At 37.8% G+C, this 19461-nt stretch overlaps 1 protein-coding gene across 2 annotated transcripts in view; it reads left to right on the plus strand.

Moving 5' to 3' along the window:
• Positions 1 to 19461, plus strand: part of gpc5b (glypican 5b) — a 73630-nt gene that overhangs the window by 47577 nt on the left and 6592 nt on the right. The window contains exon 9 of one of the 2 annotated variants that reach the window (XM_053512598.1): positions 5311 to 5692. The exons of the other annotated variant lie outside the window; for it this stretch is intronic. Within the exon in view, the coding sequence (XP_053368573.1) occupies positions 5311 to 5399 (89 nt within the window). The 3' untranslated portion in view covers positions 5400 to 5692. Of the gene's footprint in view, positions 1 to 5310; positions 5693 to 19461 lie in introns of those variants that run through there. 2 annotated transcript variants of the gene reach the window in all.

Consider the following 19461-nt stretch of genomic DNA (forward strand, 5'->3'; position numbering starts at 1 on the left):
AGCCCAGTAAAATCATCTCGAGAGAGAAAACTCAGCATTTGTTCATGTCTGTGAGTTCCAAACTTCAGGCAGTCTTTGACTGGAAAAGTTTTTCATCTCAGTATTAAAGGCAGTCCTTATGTTTGTAACTATTTTAGTTTGTTCCATTATATATGAGTCCCTCAAAATTTGTGTGTTATGTATGAAAATGGCTATGATTTCTGAATGGTTAATGTATCAAATTCCTTGAATTAGTAAACTAAGTACTGACTTTACTCACATCTTGTATGTTTAATTTGAAATTCAGTGTAGTGGTGTACAAAAAAAAAAAAAAAAATCTTTATTCGGAAATATTTGGACCTGACTTTAAATGTAAATGCATTTCATACCTGTAGGTTATTAAAAAAAATATTTTGAAATCATTTTTATTACTTTTGTTATTGATTTTTTAGTTTGTAAAGTAAAAAACTTTCTACAAATCTGGTGGTTGTATATTCAGCTAAGATCCACAAATGTACTATTGCAGTCTTAGAACTTCAGAAGACTGCAACAGTGAAAACAATTACCGTTAAAGACAAATTTTCATGTTGCTTTACATGCCTTAGAACTAGCTCTGAATGATGTTAGGTTAGATGTTAGATGTGAAGGTTTCGACTGTCACCAATCGAGGCCAAAAGGGTCAGCGGATGGAGATAGTTTAATTTCAGAGCCAGCTGGCCAATCCTGAGCCATTCTCCGATTTCAGAAGTAATCAGTAATCACTGAGACTGACGATGCATGTTTTATACCACATCAACAAATGCTTATGAACAAAATTAAAGCCATGAGGCTGCACCTGCAACAAAAATTGTGTTTGTATTTACCCTATATATACAAAGCTGTACGAACCACTGTACTGATTAAAGCAGTCGCCACTGAGGACCACATTGGAAATAAGTGCCGTTTCTGGCCAACTTGCAGGCATGGAAAAACATGATCAGCAAGCAGTAAAACCAGAAACCACAGTTAAAACCACAATGTATCTCATTGCCAGCACAGAAACTATGCTAGTTCATAGAATCTATGAACATTTTTAAGAAGCACCTCTGTAGACCTGAAACATCTCAAGTTCACTAATAATTGCACAGATTCCAACAACGAGAGAGCTGCATATCTGCATTTGAAAACAAAAAGTGCATTTGTAGTCATGGCAAAATGACATCTTGCTTTTGCTTCTTTTTACCTTTTTTTCCTGTTAATTTTGCTTCTTTAATACTTATTTAATTAAGGGACACACCTACAATTTATTTTTACTTCATTTATTTTATTTTAAGATAAACTTTTTTTTAGCAGTATAGCTCCCAAGCAAGTAAAACATTTTTTACTTCCTTAACCATCATCTTTTAATGATATCTTTTCATGCGTTTCATACACTGGAGGACCCGAAACCAGTCTCAGAAAAAAAAATCTGTCTGTATGTCTGTCTAGCCAGATGTCAAGAAGTCACAGCATCTTGCAGTTGTTTTTACTCATTCAGCACTTATGTTTTAAGGTGGACATGGCTATATGCATCACTCAGTAGAGCCAATCAATGCGTTAGTTTACTGTGTATACACAGCAGAGTATAAGGAAGACACAGAAACGAAACAGAAATACATCTTCAAACTGGCACAATCCTCAATACGCACACGACAGCGCAAGTAATCATGGCTTACTTCCAAAAAATGGCAAGCACCTTATGAAAACTGAACCTTGCACTATAACCGAAATCAAAATGTTGAGTAAAAGGGAAGTTATGAGCAGTTATGTTCCAGATTATAAACTACAATTTTTAACAGTATAGTACTGTGCATATGACAAACTGTGGGCGCGTCTTAAATCGCCCGCTGGACAGAATTTAAAAAATATTTTGCAGTACTTAGATATCTGCCTAAACTTCAACCTCCACCATAAGTGAAATCAAAATGTTGAGTAAAAGTGATGTTATACAGTATGCACAGTTCACAGTTACAGTATGAAGTCGGATGATAGTCGGATTTAATAATCTACTTTAAAATAAGCTACTTGCTCCATGTAAACAACCTGCACCAATAGGTATTAACCGGAAAATTTAAACTGAATATGTTTACTGGACACAGCTGAAGAGAATTTTAACATATTGAAGTAGATTTAGGACAAAACACAATCTTTATCTGATCTACTTTTTCGATTTCTCGTCTGTGATTTCTGTGAGTCTGTGTATTTTGCTGATAATGAAAGAAGCACCACTTGGTGTAAACAAGGCTTAAGACTCAACCTTACAAAATTCTGGAGACGTATTTACTATTTTTAGCATTACGTATTAAGCAAGTTAGAATCATTTGCAGGAATCGGGCTCAAAGTTTAAAATACTGAAAATAGACCTACCTCAGAGTAGGACATTTTTAAAGCTTCCTTACTTTAGCAAGGAGTAGGACTGCAACAAGAAAACTGGAGCTGCAAAGTAAGCTGCCTGTTATAGTGGGTATTGTAGTTTTTACAGTTTTTGTTTTAAAAAAGCAAAATGGTGAAACTAGCAGCGGTTGTGTGAAAGCTTTATGCACACAGACAAAACTTATAGATGTGTGACTCGGCTGCATCCATATATATCTCAATTAGACTGCTCCAATCACAACTGTTTAATAATAGAGCTGTGAAGGACTGTTATAATCTGATTGAAATGATTTCGAAAGGAAAGAGAAATTGGAGAAAGGATGAAAGTGTTTTGCTTGGGGAGGAGGTAGTAAAATGTAGATAAATAATTCAAGCTGAATTCTGCCCTACTCTTACCTCTAAAGATAAACAGTGGAGTCGAGGCAATTTGTAAAAGCATCAATGGCACCTGTCAGTCTGCAGCATGTAACCCCGAGAGTACACTGTGTTAATGAAGTGATGAAGTGCTGCTTATAATGAAGAATTTTTTTATTTAAGAATTCACTCAAATAATGTAATATAAGCATATAAAATGTATATATAAATATAATTATTTTAATGTGTGTGCAATCAATGGATGATACCCAGAACTCCATGAATGCAGCTAGTTTTTTGTTGATTTCACACTGCGCGGTGGGTAAATGATCGCATGATCTGTGCAGAGCAAAGTCATTATTTTTGACACTGTTGGCTGTGTTAGTGTCTCAAATCTGCATCTGTACTGTTATAAAAAAAACAACAATGTACTGTAACCGTCACCTGCAGAGACAGCATACAAAATATTAATTATTGGACCATTATTTTTAAAGTAACTAATTACATTACAAAATTACTGTCATTAAAAAGTAATCCGTTACATTACAGCGATACTTTCTAATAAATGTAACTACAGTAGTTAGAGGAATTTTTCATTGCAGAAAATGAAAACTCTTTTGTGATTCCTCATGCATGTTGTTTTAGTCAATACCTTGACTACGCTGTTTCGCGCGGTTGCCGTATGTCCGAGTTTTGCTGCTGTGATTAGGTTTCCATCCTTCTGCGGTTCGTCCTCATATAGTCAAACCGCATAGGTGAGATAGGGGTTTAACAGCAGGAATAACAGAGGGGGTGCGGTTTGTAGGACGAATTTCACACACACGCGCACACACACACACACACACAATAACGGATAACATTTTTGAAAAAGTAACTAAATAACTGAGTACTTAAATGGTGGACCTAAGCGTTAGATTACTTGTTACATTAAAAAAGTAATCCAAGAGGCCTCCGAGTGGCGCAGTGGTAATGTGCTCGCCCTATCATCCAGAGATCGCTGGTTCGATCCTCAGGTGATGCTGTTACCTCACTCAGCCGGAGGTCTAGAGAGAGCTGATTGGCCGGGCGGGATGAGAGGTCATTTGTGCTCCCACATTAATCACGGCTCTACAGCCAATCTGTCAGCTCGCGCACGCAGAAGGAGCGGCTGCGCTTTTCTCCGAGTGTGTTACTCCACCCCTAGCGGTGCGTGAGCAAGCAGTTCGAAAAGATGCGGTCGGCTGGTGTCACGCGATTCGGAGGAAACACGTAATAGTCTTCGCCCCCCCCCGGTTGAATTGTAGTAGTAGCCTTAATGTGATGGGGAGGAATTGGCCTCAACTAATTTAGGGAGAAAATCGGGAAAAAATCCAAGATCCATCATCTGGGCTTGTTTCATTTGGTCAGGTCTGGATTTAGCAATGTTATGTGTGAAATGAAGTCAGCTGATGACCTGAATGTACTGAACGAACAGGTTATCCCATGGATATTTTTTCCTGGTGGCACAGGAATATTCCAGATTCATCAGGCTCAAATTGTGAAAAGGTGGTACTGGGAGCATGAGGAATCATTTTAACCCATGAATGGATGCCATTAAAAGTGTTTGGGATGTGTCAGAGACTACTTTAAGCAGTAACATTTATAGCAGGTGAACCACTCCATTAAAATAACAGAAGATTAACCGTGCCCATTTGCTTTACAGCTGCTTGGACACGCCAAGTAACTTTACAGCAGATTATCTATGCCCTTTCAGTTTATAGGAGGTTAGCCATACCCAGTTACTTTACAACAGGTTGGCTATCTTCAGTTCACCATTGTGGTTTTGTCTTGTTGCCTAGAAAACAATAATATATCTGTACCTGGGGAGGCCAATGTGTATTTATTTAAACACTCTTAAGCATTTTAATGAAACTATAAAATATACAGTCAGGTCCATACATTTTAAAACAAAGCCTTTTTTGGGACTTAAAGTGTGGTATTAACCATTTAGGAACCACAGCCATTCACACATACACACATATACATTTTGGGGGCTCATAAATAATAGAACAAACAATTACAAACATAACAATTGTCTTTAATGTTTGGGGGAAAAACCTTTTGCAGTAAATGTCTGCCTGAAGTTTGGAACCCATAGACATGACCAAATGCTGAGTTTCAGCCCTCAATATGCTTTGCCAGACCTTTACTGCAGCTGCCTTCAACTGCTGCTTGTTTGTGGGCAGCATGCCCTATTGGGTTAGAGCAGGTTGCTGACTTGTCCATTCTTAGGCATGGATTGTTTTCTTTTTATGTTTTAGGTCATTATTCATCTGCAATAGAAAGCAGCGTCCTAACAGTTTTGCAGCATTTGGCTAAATCTGAGCAGAGAATATAGCCCATACACTTTAGAATTTATTCTGCTACTTTTATCAGTCAATCAATCTTAAAACTCACCGGGCTAGTATGAGTAGCAGTTTCAGATCGCTCTGACTGTGGCTTTCTTTATTGGCATTGTGGTTTCACGGTGCAGTCTGCAATGATATGCTGGTTGCTGCCACAATAATGGCACAGCTGCTCCCTTTTGTGCCTTAACCATTTACTTTCTCCTAATTTGATCCTTCCTAGTTGCATCGGGGCATGTGGATATGATTCAGGTGAGCTTGTGGATTTGCTCGGAAACACTCCAAGAGACATCAAAGAATCAAGCCAGATGAACATATTGATTAGCTTATCCAAGATTTACCCATCATCATGAAAAGCTAATTCAGTATTTACCTGCTTAGGACTTGGCGAAACGCCACAGATGCGTTCCACCTAATTGCTGTGGCCAAGGTGCATATTTTTCCACTCTTTGTTTTCCCTGCTTTATTGAAAGTAGTTGTTTCCAAACTTTCTTGTTTTTCTGGAGCATGGTCAAATGCCTGCTTAACCATCATGATGATGTTCAGTGATGAGATGGGCTTGCTGCCCTGATTCCAAACCATGGTAGCCAATTTCTGTGAGCAAGTTGATCGCACAGCCCTAGCACACAGAATATAGAGTGCATGGTAAGATCAGGAGAAAACTTACGAGAGCATAGACTTTGCGATGCTCCTCAAATTCTGAGTTATATTTACTTTATATTGTTCATTGCAAACAGATGTGACTGGATAGAACTGGTGAGTTGAAGCGTGAAGCGAGTCCACTACCACTACATTGGAATGCAGCTTGTTTGAATCCACCTTTGCCGTTACTTATAATAACTATATATAATACTTATAATAGCTATATAGTCTAGTTTGTGAAGACAGTTCTGCACTACTTACACGGTGGATTGTCAAGTCTCCAGTCACTTGCAAGTGACTTGTACATGACTTGTAGAGAATACATTTACATATACAGTAACAGTCTTAAAAACACAGTAGTCTTTCAGTAGTCTGCTTAAGTGTGAATTTTGAAAATGTTATAAGTGGGAAAAGATACTGTTAATTGATTGACAATTAAAAATTATTGGAGTCTGAATACCAAACTACTGTACAGAGCTTTTAACTCAGTAAATTATGTTATTCAATTATAAATGGCAATCTGATCCTGTGCATGTACAGTAAAGATCATCTTCACTCTGGTCTGTTTTTTTGTCTGATCTGTTTGTGACTGACAAAGCACACTTTGCATGGTTTGGTATGACTTTTGATTATCACTGTGCAGGAAGAAATAAATGACAGAAAAACAATAAAACAATAAAATAAAAGACTTTTTGTCAATGCCAGTTTTTCTAATTTACTCAGTCTGTTAGCTGTAAATTCCTCTTGCCTGTGTTTTGAGATGTAACCTGGGATTACACATTGATTGATTCGGCCTGCTCCCTGTGTCAATAATGCTAATATGCTTACATGCAAGAAATGCGCTCACAAGCCCCTAAAGGTTTTTTTCACATTCATTTTGCCAGCAGCTTCTGATGACCTTTAGACCCGTTTGACCTTACAGTCAGTAGGGGTGAGAGTGATGACCTACACCCAAGCCAAGTGTTTTATTCCTGTCTTTGTCCCCTTACTTGTCCTTTTTTTTTTCTCCTGCAGACCCCTGACTCTGCAGTGCCCAAGGCGGATGTGGGATTTAGCCTGTAACTTTATATATCCCGTTTATAAAAGCCAGGGCTGATAAGTAGTTGCTGAGACTGAAATTTGTAACCTAGTGTAATAAAATCTCCAAACAGGAGTGTGTGTATGTGTGTGTGTGTATGTGTGTGTGTGCACATTCTAATTTGCTGAATGACAGACACCTCTGGGCCAACAAGGAATTGTAAATGAATTCTTTTTTGTTGTCCATGTAGTACGTGTTAGTCTTATAATGAGCTCGTTTAATTGTACGCTAAAATATCTTACATAACATTATTGTTTGGTGAGATATTTAATAGCTAGCTTTATTGTTGACAGTGCTGCAGCTGTTAACAATAAATTGTTTAGCGAAATCAGGCTCGTTTTAGAAACTGAAACATATATATTTCTGCAATTGGTAACCAGCTTGGTAGAAAACTTGCCTGCAAGTTTTAAAATATGACAAATATTTTACCAAATGTTAGCTATCTTCATTAATTTTTTTTGTTAATGACTTTTTTATTGAAAATTTAATTATAAAAAAAAATGCAATGGTTCCAAATAAATGAAAAAAATGTAAAGGGAGAGGAACACACAAAATTAATAATAAGCAAATCACAGAGTAAAGAAATGTAAACACACGCACACACACACACGCACACAAAATAAATAAATAAATAAATGAATGAATAAAATAAAAAACAGTTAGTGTTACACACATCAATTTACATAAAACTAATCACGTAGTCGATTCTTTAACAAAGTCTATAGCAGCAGTCCAAGCATTAACTGTTCAAAGTGCAGCTTTATGAAATCTAGCTGTGGCATGTTCCAAAATTAAAATGTTGTATTTAGAATGCCATACAGCAGGCAAGTAAGTGTCAGCTTCAAACCAACTTTTCAAAATTTTTTGTGGCGGTCAAAGCTGCCATTAATATTCTTTTTTGTTGTAAACCCAGAGTGATGTTAGAATCATCTACTAGCAATAGTAAACCTGGGCATAAAGGAACATTCACCTTAAACAGTATGGAAAGAAAATTTACCACATGATGCCAAAAACTCAGGATGAATAGGCATTCCCAAAACATATGTTTTTAATGCCCTATAGAGCTTGTACTGCATTTTTTTTTTTTTTTTTTTTTTTACATTTTTTATCATTAAACAATTTCAGCAAATAAGCTCTTCATGATGTTACATACTGTAGACTCTAGAAATGAACTTAAAGTTTATCAACTGATGGGCTAGACTTTTAGATGAAGTGGAAATATTATTGGGTGATTCCATCTCAAATCAACCAGTGGGTTCCACCACATGATCACAGATTTTGCTGATTTTTTCACCAATTGTTGGTATTGGCATGAAAATAAAAAAACCCAATTTTTGTGTCCCAACTCCTGCACGTTAAAAAATGGCAGCCATCTTGATTTTTGGCCTCGACGCGCTTCGAGACGTGCCACGCCCCTTTTTGAAATCCTCTTTTTCTAGATAACTCACTTGCTGTATGTCATATGGAGATGAAACTGGGTATATTTATGTAGTTTTTCATGTAGATTCAGATTCTGCGATCAGAATTTGGCTATCTCTTGTGGTTATGGAGATATTTCTGAAAAACCATTTTATGGGGGTACCCCTTTTCGACCCCCCAGAACCCAAGGTCTGCATGTATATATGTCACTCAAAAAAATTGGAGTTACTTCACATCACCTCATCTTGAAAATAAATAAAAACCAGAGTTGTGTTATGCCTTGTTTTATAAAAATCTTAAAAAATGAATTGTCCCGGTTTTGCAACATTTTATGATTTGACATACAGAAATGTACTGCAATATCTGTAGAATACTTAATGCATACTCATAAAATTTGCTCCTTTCAAAGTAAAAGTAACCTTAAATTCTTCTGTAATGCATATCTAGTCAAAGACGGTTTCTCTTGGAGTTCTTTTAAATAAACAGCTTGGGCCTTGGCTGTATAGTGATGAGCTGTGCAGGAGTCACATTTTTCACGAAGTCTCATAATAAAATCAGACACAAAGACATGTCAGAAATTTTGCCATGGCTGTCATGATTCCACTGCTTGAACTGAACAGTGTCATCTGGGTCCAAATCAGCATTTTCAAATATAAACATCAAGATTAGGGCTGGGCCATATTATACCTTTCACGGTAATACCAGTACAATGTTAGGCAATAATAAGAAAATGAAATATCGCGATTGAATAGGGGTAAAACGTGCATGCGCAGTGCCTTTGTTTTCATACATTTTTATGGGGGAAAAGCATGGCGGCGGCGGAGAATGAGAAGGGCGAAAGCGGATCGTTGATGAACCAGAATTGGTTTGTAAAAATGGTGCAACTTCAGTATTTTTTGTAGAACATAACATGCAAGCGGGTCGTCGTGGCGAAGGGAGGAAACACCACAAACCTTTTTTATAATTTAAAGCAGAAGCACTTGTTTGAGTACAACAAAGCTGTTAAAGTACGTGAAAAACTTCCATGAGCCATAGCATAATTTATCCATGTTTTTTGTTTGCTTGTTTTGTTTTTACTCAAGAGTTTTGAGTTTTATTATTTGACCTATTTATTTACCACACTGCAGTTTTATGTTGCAAAGCAACTCTTTTTAAGTTTTGTGTATATTATACATGGTTATGCTCAGGATATGTCAGCCCATTTCCACTGGAAATGCCTTTTGGTTAAATTGTCAGCAAGGAATTTGCATTTGCACTGTTAAAATTTTATAAAGCTTTAATGCACATACAAACAGCTGCTAGTTAATAGAAAATAAGTTGATGGGGTTTTTTTTGAACTAATAAAGTTTTGGAATTGTAAAGTATTTTGTCTCGTGTCAATCATATCGTCAATTATATCGTTATCGCAAATGTTCAAATATATATATTGTGATAAATATTTTTGGCCATATTGCCCTTCCCTAATTAAGATAATCAGATAGTTTCGATTGGGGGCCACTGCTCACACCTGTGCAAAATATAGTCACGAGAATCCAAAGAACAGACAAGTTTTGCCATTAAGTCTTTGTAATCAGATTGTGATTAAGACAACAAACTACATTGGAAAGATTCAGTAAAAGAATTAACATAAATGAAACACACTCAATTAGTACGAAGAAAAAGATGATGCAATCATCCTCAAGTTCCTTGAGTGCGAGGTCACTCATGGAGTTGGTTGGAGATAATTCAACTTTCTGATCAGTATGAACCTGAATGGTTCAGTTACAGGATACTGTTTGACAGTGATACATGTATCTTACATGTACCACCATAAAATAACACATTTACTGGTAGATAAGGCCTATTGTGTAGATCCATGTACATTCTCTGTATATAAAATGTGTATCAAATCGTAAAACATTTGCAAAACCTGGACAATTCATTTTTGATGATTTCTATAAAACAGGGCATAACACACCCCTGGTTTTTATTTATTTTCAAGATAAGGTGATGTGAAGTAACCCCTATTTTTTTGAGTAACATATATACATGCAGACCTTGGGTTCTGGGGGGTCGAAAAGGGGTACCTCCAAAAAAGGTTTTTCAGAAATATCTCCATAACCACAGGGGATAGCCAAATTCTGATTACGGAATCTGAATCTACATAAATAAAATACATAAATATAGCCAGTTTCACCTCCATATGACATACAGCAAGTGAGTTATCTAGGAAAAGAGGATTTCAAAAAGGGGCGTGGCATGTCTTAAAGCACTTTGAGGCCAAAAATTAAGATGGCTGCCATTTTTTAACGAGTGAGAGTTGGGACAAAACAATTGGGGGGTTTTATTTTCATGGCAATATCAACAATTGGTAAAAAAATCAGCAAAATCTGAGAAGTGATGGTGGAAAATTTCTCTTCCACTGGTTCATTTGAGATGGAATCACCCTATTCCAAATAGTCTCCCAGTCAAGATCGACACCAAAAACTCTAAGCTCTCTGGACCGGGCTAAAAGAGAACGAATGACAGGATCTTTATGAGTGCTGAATAAATTGTACAGATAAGAGACCAAACCCCAAGTTGAAGATTTCTGTAGATGTTGAGGCAGGGCGTGGTTTTCAAACTGAGGATCTCAGGGAACACCATATGCTCCAAGTGCGGAACGCAACCTAAGATATAAGAAATTGGAATTTTAATAAAAGGGATTAATAAAGTTCTTTGAATCTTGAATCAAATACAAAGAAATAAAATTTTGTAAGGTTGTGTATTTTACACCTCGCTAACCCTAAGTTTTTATGTCTTTTGTCGTCAGCCAAATACACTCCCTGTTTAAAGTAGATTATTAAATAAAGATACATTCTGTAACTGTTCATAACATCACATTTGCTCAACATTTTGATTTTAGCTCGGGGTAAAAATCAAAGATTACCCTGAGCGGGGTATGAATGGTTTGAGGAACATGACAAAGAGTTTAAGATGTTAACTTGGCCTCCAAATTTCCCAGATCACAATAAAATTTAGCATCTGTGGCATGTACTGGACAAACAAGTATGTTATATGGAAGCGCCACCACACAACTTACAGAACTTAAAGGGTCCACTGCTAATGCCGTGGTGACAGATACCACAGCACACCTTTAGAGGTCAGGAGTCCATGCCTCAATGTGTCACAGCTGTTTTTGGTAGCTCAAGGGAGCCCTACAGCCCCTGGCAAAAAAATGATTAAGGGACACAGTGGATGTTAACCAGTGCACCACTTTATAGCAATTAAACAAATTACAGATATATATATATTTATATTATTTTTGTTTAATGGCTGCGCATACTGCCTTTGTAAAACATGCCTCAAAGTAAGTGAAGTAAATTATTTTAATGAATGGTATATATATATATATATATAATCCCAGATCAATGAACAGAAAAGAGTATGGAATCACCCTGTTATTGCATTTCTTCAACAAATATCATTACAAGTCTCAAAATGCTAATTAGTCTGCAGTTAAAAGCGAGAGCTACGGTCTTGTTTGATCTGTTAACCTAGAAATATGTCCACAACAAAAGAGATGTTAATTGAAATAATGGAAAGGATCATAAACCTCTTTCTACAAGGAAGTCAACACAGTATGTGGCAAAACACCTTGTTTATGGCACCTTCCAGCCAGCTGTATTTAAAATTTGGTGCAGGTATAAATAAAATGGAAAGGTTACAAATACAAACATATGAGTTAACCATGAGGAAGGAAGATGTCAAAGCATTGGACAGAAAACTTGAAGCAGTGTGGTTGAAAAGTAGGAAATGCGCAACGAAAAATTATTGCGGTAGAAATATCAGTCAATGTTTGTGACAGACCTGCAATAAATCAGCTTTCATTTTGCATAGAAAAGACAAAAAAGAAAATAGAAAAAATAAGGTTAGAGTGGGACGAAGAGAATTAGTCGTCAAGTGTGGATGATTGGATAAGAGTGAGATTCACTGATGAATCATAAATCGGCCTTAGCCGATGCTTTTCTCTGATGACATTCTAATGGATTATATACTGTAAAGATGCCACTTACTGTATATTTGGTACTGGGTTGCATTTCAGGTGAGATGGAAATCACAGGTGTACGTTGGAATTATGAAAACTTTGATCATTCCATTAATAGACAATATGGTTGCTCACCAAGCTCATTTTAAGGGAAAGAGTGTTAAAGGGGCCAGCAAACAGCAAACAGTTCAGCTCTTAATCTGAATAAAATTTATGGTGGAAATAAATAACCACGTACATACTATATCTATTATAGGTAGCAAATTAACCCAGTTTCCTTGGTGTGAGAGTACAGTAATATGGGCACATTGTGTTTTCCATTTTCCATGTTAAATCCACAAATTCCCAAATTGTAAAAAATTCTTTGTGTGCTACATTTTGATTGTCCTACCTTTTCCTATGAGGTCTTGGGATGTGTGTGTGTGTGGCACTTCTGTGATTAATTGGGACACCTCCACTGGCTTGGGGACTAATGGAGATAGGCCATCGTTCAACCTGCCATTTTAGCCTCATAGGGAAATCGCAGGCATAACATGAATATTGTATGTTGGGTATTATAAAGGTGTGTGTGTGTGTGTGTGTGTATGTGTACACTGACTTATGTTCTTGATGTTGACTGCAAGGTATAGGAATTTGCTGGTGAGTATGTATGAGGTAGCGATGTGTGTGTGTGTGTGTATGAGTGAGTGAGTGTGCATGCACGTGTGTATGTGTGTGTGTGTGTGTGTATGTGTGTGTGTGTACACCTCTTCTTTCCCTTCCTTGGGAATTGTGGTCTGGATAATGAAGAACTCATTACCAATTCAACGAGGTTTGCACTGAGACAGATAGCTTTATATTGCTCAAACCTCAAGTGAAGGTCAAACAATAAAATGGTGTGTGTATATGTGTGTGTGTGTGTGTTTGAGAGAGAGAAAAGGAGAGAGAGAGAAGAGGGTGGAAATCTAAAAATGTATTACCTTAGGTCAGACAATGCTCCATTGTCTCCAACTAGCATATATCAAATCACTTAGAAAAAGGCAGCATTATAAAGGAAACAAACGTGTTCGGCACTGTTTGCCAGGCATGTATCATTGACTGACTGTTCTCATATTGACTTGCCATTCCTGTGTGTCTGCCTTGGTAATTACCAGATTACTTTCCCAGCATCAAGCACACGAGCAGGCATGCTTCAGCAGCCTGGTAAACTGTGATTATGGTGACCTCATCTCCAGTGAATGTTCCAAACACACAGCATCAGCACTCACCAGCTTCTTGTTAAACCTGCTTCATATACTGTATAAGCTCTGTGTTTTCCCAAACATGTTGCTTTAGTCTCTTGCATGTGTTATCCTGCTCAGCCATGTCCAAATTGGCACATTACATCATAATAAGGCTATTTTTGGGGTGTGTTCATGTGCTTAAGCAGGAAAAAGGGTTAAAAAAGAACAGTGCCAGGGTTTTGTTGTGTCCTATTATGGGAACACTAGGCATGAGGCTTGGTAAGGCTCTTGGTAAGGATGCCAATGCACCTTCCTGCACATTCTTTGAACGGGTTTGACTCGGAAACTTGAGAATTAAAAGGAAATCTTAGAGAGTAGCCATAAAGCTGTTTATTTTATACCACCCTAGATATAAAAACACAGGGGACAAATTAAAATAAAAAAAAAAGTAACAAAATTGTCTTTATGCTGTTTTGTAAATAGCGACAATGCACTTTAACTGTACTGGAGCGATGAACACTATACGGTATCTTCCCTCACTTAATGTTGTGACGGTGGTGTAGATGGTAACATGTCTTATATATTTATGAATAAAAGTACATATTTAGGCATTATATTAACATATTAATATATTGTTAATATTGTAGCATATACATTTGATGTAATATTACTGTATAAGCATATCTTTGAAGAAACCTACATTTTTGGTCGTAATTAATTTTAACAAACTGTTCCAACTGGAACCGGAAGGGTCCATCCCCAGACTGTTCTCACAAAGTTGGGAGCATGAAATTGTCCAAAATGTCTTGGTATCCTGAGGCATTAAAAGTTTCTTTTGCTGGAAGTAAGTGGCCGAGTCCAATGACTGAAAAACAAGCACACACCTGTTCCAACATGACTGCGCACCAGTGCACAAAGCAAGGTTCATAAAGACATGGATGAATGAATTTAGTGTGGAAGAACTTGACCGGCCTGCACAGAGTCCTGTACATTTGGGATGTGCAACATCAGTGTCTGACCTTACAAATACGTTTCTGGAAGAATAAACGTTAAAATTGTTATAGGTGCAAAGCATCATATTGAACCCTATGGATTAAGAAATTGGATGGTACTCCAGTTTATATGCATTTGACGGCAAGCGGGCGAATACTTTTGACAATATAGTGTATGTACAGTATATGTGTATATATTGGCTCAATCAGTTAAGGTTGTGGGTTACTGATTGGAAGGCATGCAGTTTGAGCCCCAGTACTGCCAAGTTGCCATTGTTGAGCCCTTGAGCAAGGTCCTTAACCCAATCTTAACCCAGACCCTGCACTCTGACCCCAGCTGCCTAACTGGGATATGTGGACAAAAATCATTTCACTGTGCTGTAAGGTACATGTGACAAGTAATTGAGTCACTGAACCATCATCACTAAGAGTCAGGTTTAAGTTTACAAAAAAAACCTTTCCAATTCTAGAACAAGGTTCTTTGAATAGATGGATAGATGTAACCTAGAGTAAAGTGAGGGCTCATCATAGAAAGTACACCACATCATCTACAAAACATGGTGAAGGTAGTGTTATGACAAGAGCATGTATGGCTGCCAGTGGAACTGGGTCACTGGTATTTATTGATGCTGATATACAGTAAGTAGCAGAATGAATTTTTTTAAATGTGTATTAAGCTTTACTTTATTCTAGGATTCAGTCAAATGCTGTATAACCTATAGGACAGGTGCTTCACTGTAACGATGAAAACTGCTAAAAAGAGCAAAAGAACTTCTTAGGGCAAAGAAATTGAATATTTTAAAATCACCTGATCTAAACCTAAATGAGCATGTTTTTTTACTTACTTATTTTTCTTAAGACCCGCAAATAAGCAGCAACTGTAGGCGGCTAAAGAAAAGCAGCTCAGGGGAAGATACTCATAGTTATATTTATTTCCTAGATATAATTATGTCAGATAATCCATTTCTTTGAGCCTGTGAAATTGGCTGTAATACAGTATAATACATTATAGTATATATATATTCTATGCACACACATATCTCACACACTGATGCATAGAATATATATATACTATAATGTATTATACTACATTATAGTATATATATATTCTATGCACACACATATCTCACACACTGATATACTGTACAGTACATACTGTAGTATATCAGAGCTACAACCCCAAATATTCCTCTTACCAACAAGACACCCGCCTAGCTTTAACCATCCACTTTTAATTTCTTTCCAAGCTTCCCACAGCTCCTTTTTTTTTTTTTTTTAATATTAGTCATTTGTAATCCACATGTTCAGCACTGTTGGGTTTCTCTTCTTAACTGTTATTACCATATTATGTATCTTTGAGTACATAATATTCTCCAAGTGCAGGAATGGGATCCTGCATTAGATTTTGTGGATGTTGGTGTTTGAATCTGTGCTGTCTTCACTTACCCCACCCCCAGGCACACACACACACACACACACACACACACACACACACACACACACACACACACGTACACACACATGTACACATACACACAGACTCCCTAGGGTTGTACTAGGCTTATGGATAGCCTGTTTCTGGGCCTGTTCATTTCTTGTGCACCAAAATTACTTATTGTACACATATAAAGATTAAGCAGACCTGTGCTGATTTGGCCAAGTTTAGAATGCCCAAGCCATATTTAAATACGTCTTTTGTTCGTATGACCATTAGAAACGTTAGCTAAATGATGTTAGGAAATTAATTTAGAAACTGAACCTCCTCATTATCTGACACATTGCACTCTCAAGCTACATGAAAAGAAAAATTATTACAGTTTTCAGTATAATTCAACATGATTAATTATTGTAGCTGATAGGGGAAAGTGAAGCCTTAAGTATGTCTGTTATATGCTTTCTTTTGTATCATTCTTTTGTATCTATGAAGATGAAGCAGGATGAATTCATTATAATTCCTTGATGTCCCACTGTGCTTGTCAGTCCCCCGTGGCGGGTATGCTGACAGAGATCGCCTTGCTTTGCCTTCGCTGGGGTCACATAAATGACGGCGTCTTTTGGCACCAGCTCTTGCTGCTGGAGCTTTGAGTGACTGGATGAGATTTTTGTCTTGTCTAATGAACATCAAAGTGTATTAACCAGTCACGGCTGCTTGGATCTGTGTGTAGTGCGGATGTATTAACAAAAAAACCTTTTGTCTGGCTGCTGACAGTGAGGCTCTTCACTCAAATGTGGTCTGCACTTTATTCTACCGTGTACACAGCTGTGAATACATTTCTATCCCCTGTATTAGCTTAAGCTTACACATTGTTATAAAAGCAGCCTTCACAAGCTTAATGGATTGCCTACAGTAGATATGATGTGCATTTATTTATTTATTTTATTTCCTGACCAGATAAGTGCACATTATCGGCTGTATTTGGACTTAAGTTTAAAAAGATATTTACAGTATTTACATGGGGAAAGTTCTTGATGCTTAGAACTAGGTTTTACAGGTGCTTATTTTTTGGCACATTATGCAGATTATTAAAAATAACTTCAAGCAGGTACTAAAGAACCCCGATTATCCAGAAAGAACTTAATCATGAGCTTTAATTTGAGTGTAGTTCATGACCATAGTGGCATGGTGATAAAAAAAACATGAAAGCGGGAAATGTACTGTAGGTTGAACCACACCAGAATTTTGGCCCCTTTTCAGCTCACTCAGCACTCATGGCTTCTTTTGGGCAAATGTCCATAAACACACTCAGCTTACTGTGCAAGAGAACAAGCGCGGGACAAAGACATCTCATTAATACAGTAGTACAAATAGGTGTCAGGTCTGCCATTTTAATCGTTTTGTCCTCATAAACCAATGTCTTGTTGCAGATTCCCTCTAAACTACATGTCCACTATTTACAATCTACTGAATATTCAGCCCAAGTGAATTCAAACAAATGCTTAAATGATAAACTTTTTTTCAAAAGAAATCAAAGGCAATTCATCTACTGGTGGCATAAATTCAGTACAAGTCCTTCCATGTCAGCAGAGGCTATAGGCACCCGAGTTGTGTGATCTCTGCTTGTGTGTCCTCTGTTTACGTCCTGTGCTTGGACTCTTTAAGATGCTCATGAAGTCTTTTGAAGTTTTTGCTGGTTTATTCTTAAGCTGGCGGCACTGTGGCCTTGCACTTCCATGGTCTGTATATGTGGCATTTGCATGTTCTCCTCGTGCTTGGTGGGTTTCCTCTGGGTACTCCGGTTGCCTCCAACAGGCATGCAGCTTTTAAATTGTGTTTGTGTGTGCTCACTCTGTCCAGAGTGTACACCGTCTTGTGCCCAAAGTCTCCTGTGATAGGATCCAGGCCTCCATGACCCTGTACAGGATAAGCGGTATCCTGTCCGGTATAGAAGATGAATGCATGGAAATATTCTTTAGTCTGTCTCTGTGGACTGTTAATTTTTTACTTTTGTTATTACCTTTTACTGTCTATTTGTCTTAATTTTTAAATGGCAATTTACTTTGTTTGCCTTGATCCTTATTACATTAAGTTACACTACCTTCATTAGGGGTTCATCAAGTTTGGAAACTGCTAGAAATAACTTCACCTCACAAACATTCTCATGATGCCAGTGGCTGATCCTCATCTTATGCTGTGGGTTAAACTGTACCATTATCCTTGGCCTCCGAGTGGCGCAGTGGTAAAGTGCTCGCCCTATCATCCGGAGATCGCTGGTTCGAACCCCGGGTGATGCTGTTTTCCTCTCACAGCCGGAGGCACAGAGAGAGCTGATTGGCCGAGCTCTCTCAGGGGGGCGGGATGAGAGGTACTTGTGCTCCCACATTAACCACGGCTCTACAACCAATCAGGGGCGTCTGTGAGCTCGCGCACACGGAAGGAGCGGCTAGCGCTTTCCTCCGAGTGTGTTACTCCGCCCCAACGGTGCGTGAGCGAGCAGTTCGAAAAGATGCGGTCGGCTCGCGTCACGTGGTTCGGAGGAAACACGGGATAGCTTTCGTCCTCCCGACTGAGTGGTGGTAGTAGCCTTAATGTGGGAGCCTCCTAGTGATGGGGAGGAATTGGCCACGACTAGATTGGGGAGAAAATCAGGGAAAAAAGAATTGGACAGGACTAAATAAAAAAAAAAAATAAAAATAAAAACTGTACCATTATCCTGATGTTCTTCTTGCCACACATCTTTTGCTGGAGCTGGTCTCACATTCTAAAGATTTGCATTTGCATCTTACCTGGTTAGTGTAGATTTTTAGTAAGAATAATTTCCTGTTGCTTTACTGAGCATACTCTATTAGCTTACTCTAAGCGGACTTCTTCACTCTTTTATCCCTGTATAACCTCACGATCTGGTCTTAGCCCGAAGAGGATGCATTCTCTTTAGAGTCTGGTTTATCTAAAGGTATTTTTTCCCCTAATGTTTTCCTTTTTTTCTTATTGTCTGTGTGCAGATTCCGTGCAACCTCTGTGTTGCTCATTAGGCTTCTAAGTATAAGTTTGTATTCAGATTTCTGTAAAGCTGTCTGTTGTAGTTTTTCCCCTCAGATTGCAGATATTTATTCAGATGATGTGATTTAATCAGTTCTCAAAATGCACACTTGTATACAGACACTATACATTTTAGGCCAATTTGGAAATTTCAAAAATGTTATGTAAGTTTAATAGTAACAAAACACTTTAATTAAATCATGCTTTCAAGAGACATGAACCGGCACGCGTGCGCACACACACACACACACACACACAGTATTATCTTCTCCACACCTCTCCTTCCCCTACCAAGAAACCCCTGAGGCGTTGCACCTTCAGTGTGAAACAGATCGGCTGAACTCTCTGTTCTCATCAGCGTATGCAGCTTTAGATCAGAGATAAATGACTTCTTTGTGCTTTTAGCAAATAGCACGGTGGTTATTTTGTAAGGGGCCTGGAATCATGTTTCGTACAGTAGAGGTGTGGCTGCTGCTTTGTCCTCTCCCTTCCTCTACTCATTTCATGCCGTCTTTGTGTAGGAGGCAAGACTGATCAGTCTGTGACAAGGACATATAC

This window comes from Clarias gariepinus, chromosome 15, assembly GCF_024256425.1.
Source record: "Clarias gariepinus isolate MV-2021 ecotype Netherlands chromosome 15, CGAR_prim_01v2, whole genome shotgun sequence".
NCBI classification, from domain to species: domain Eukaryota; kingdom Metazoa; phylum Chordata; class Actinopteri; order Siluriformes; family Clariidae; genus Clarias; species Clarias gariepinus.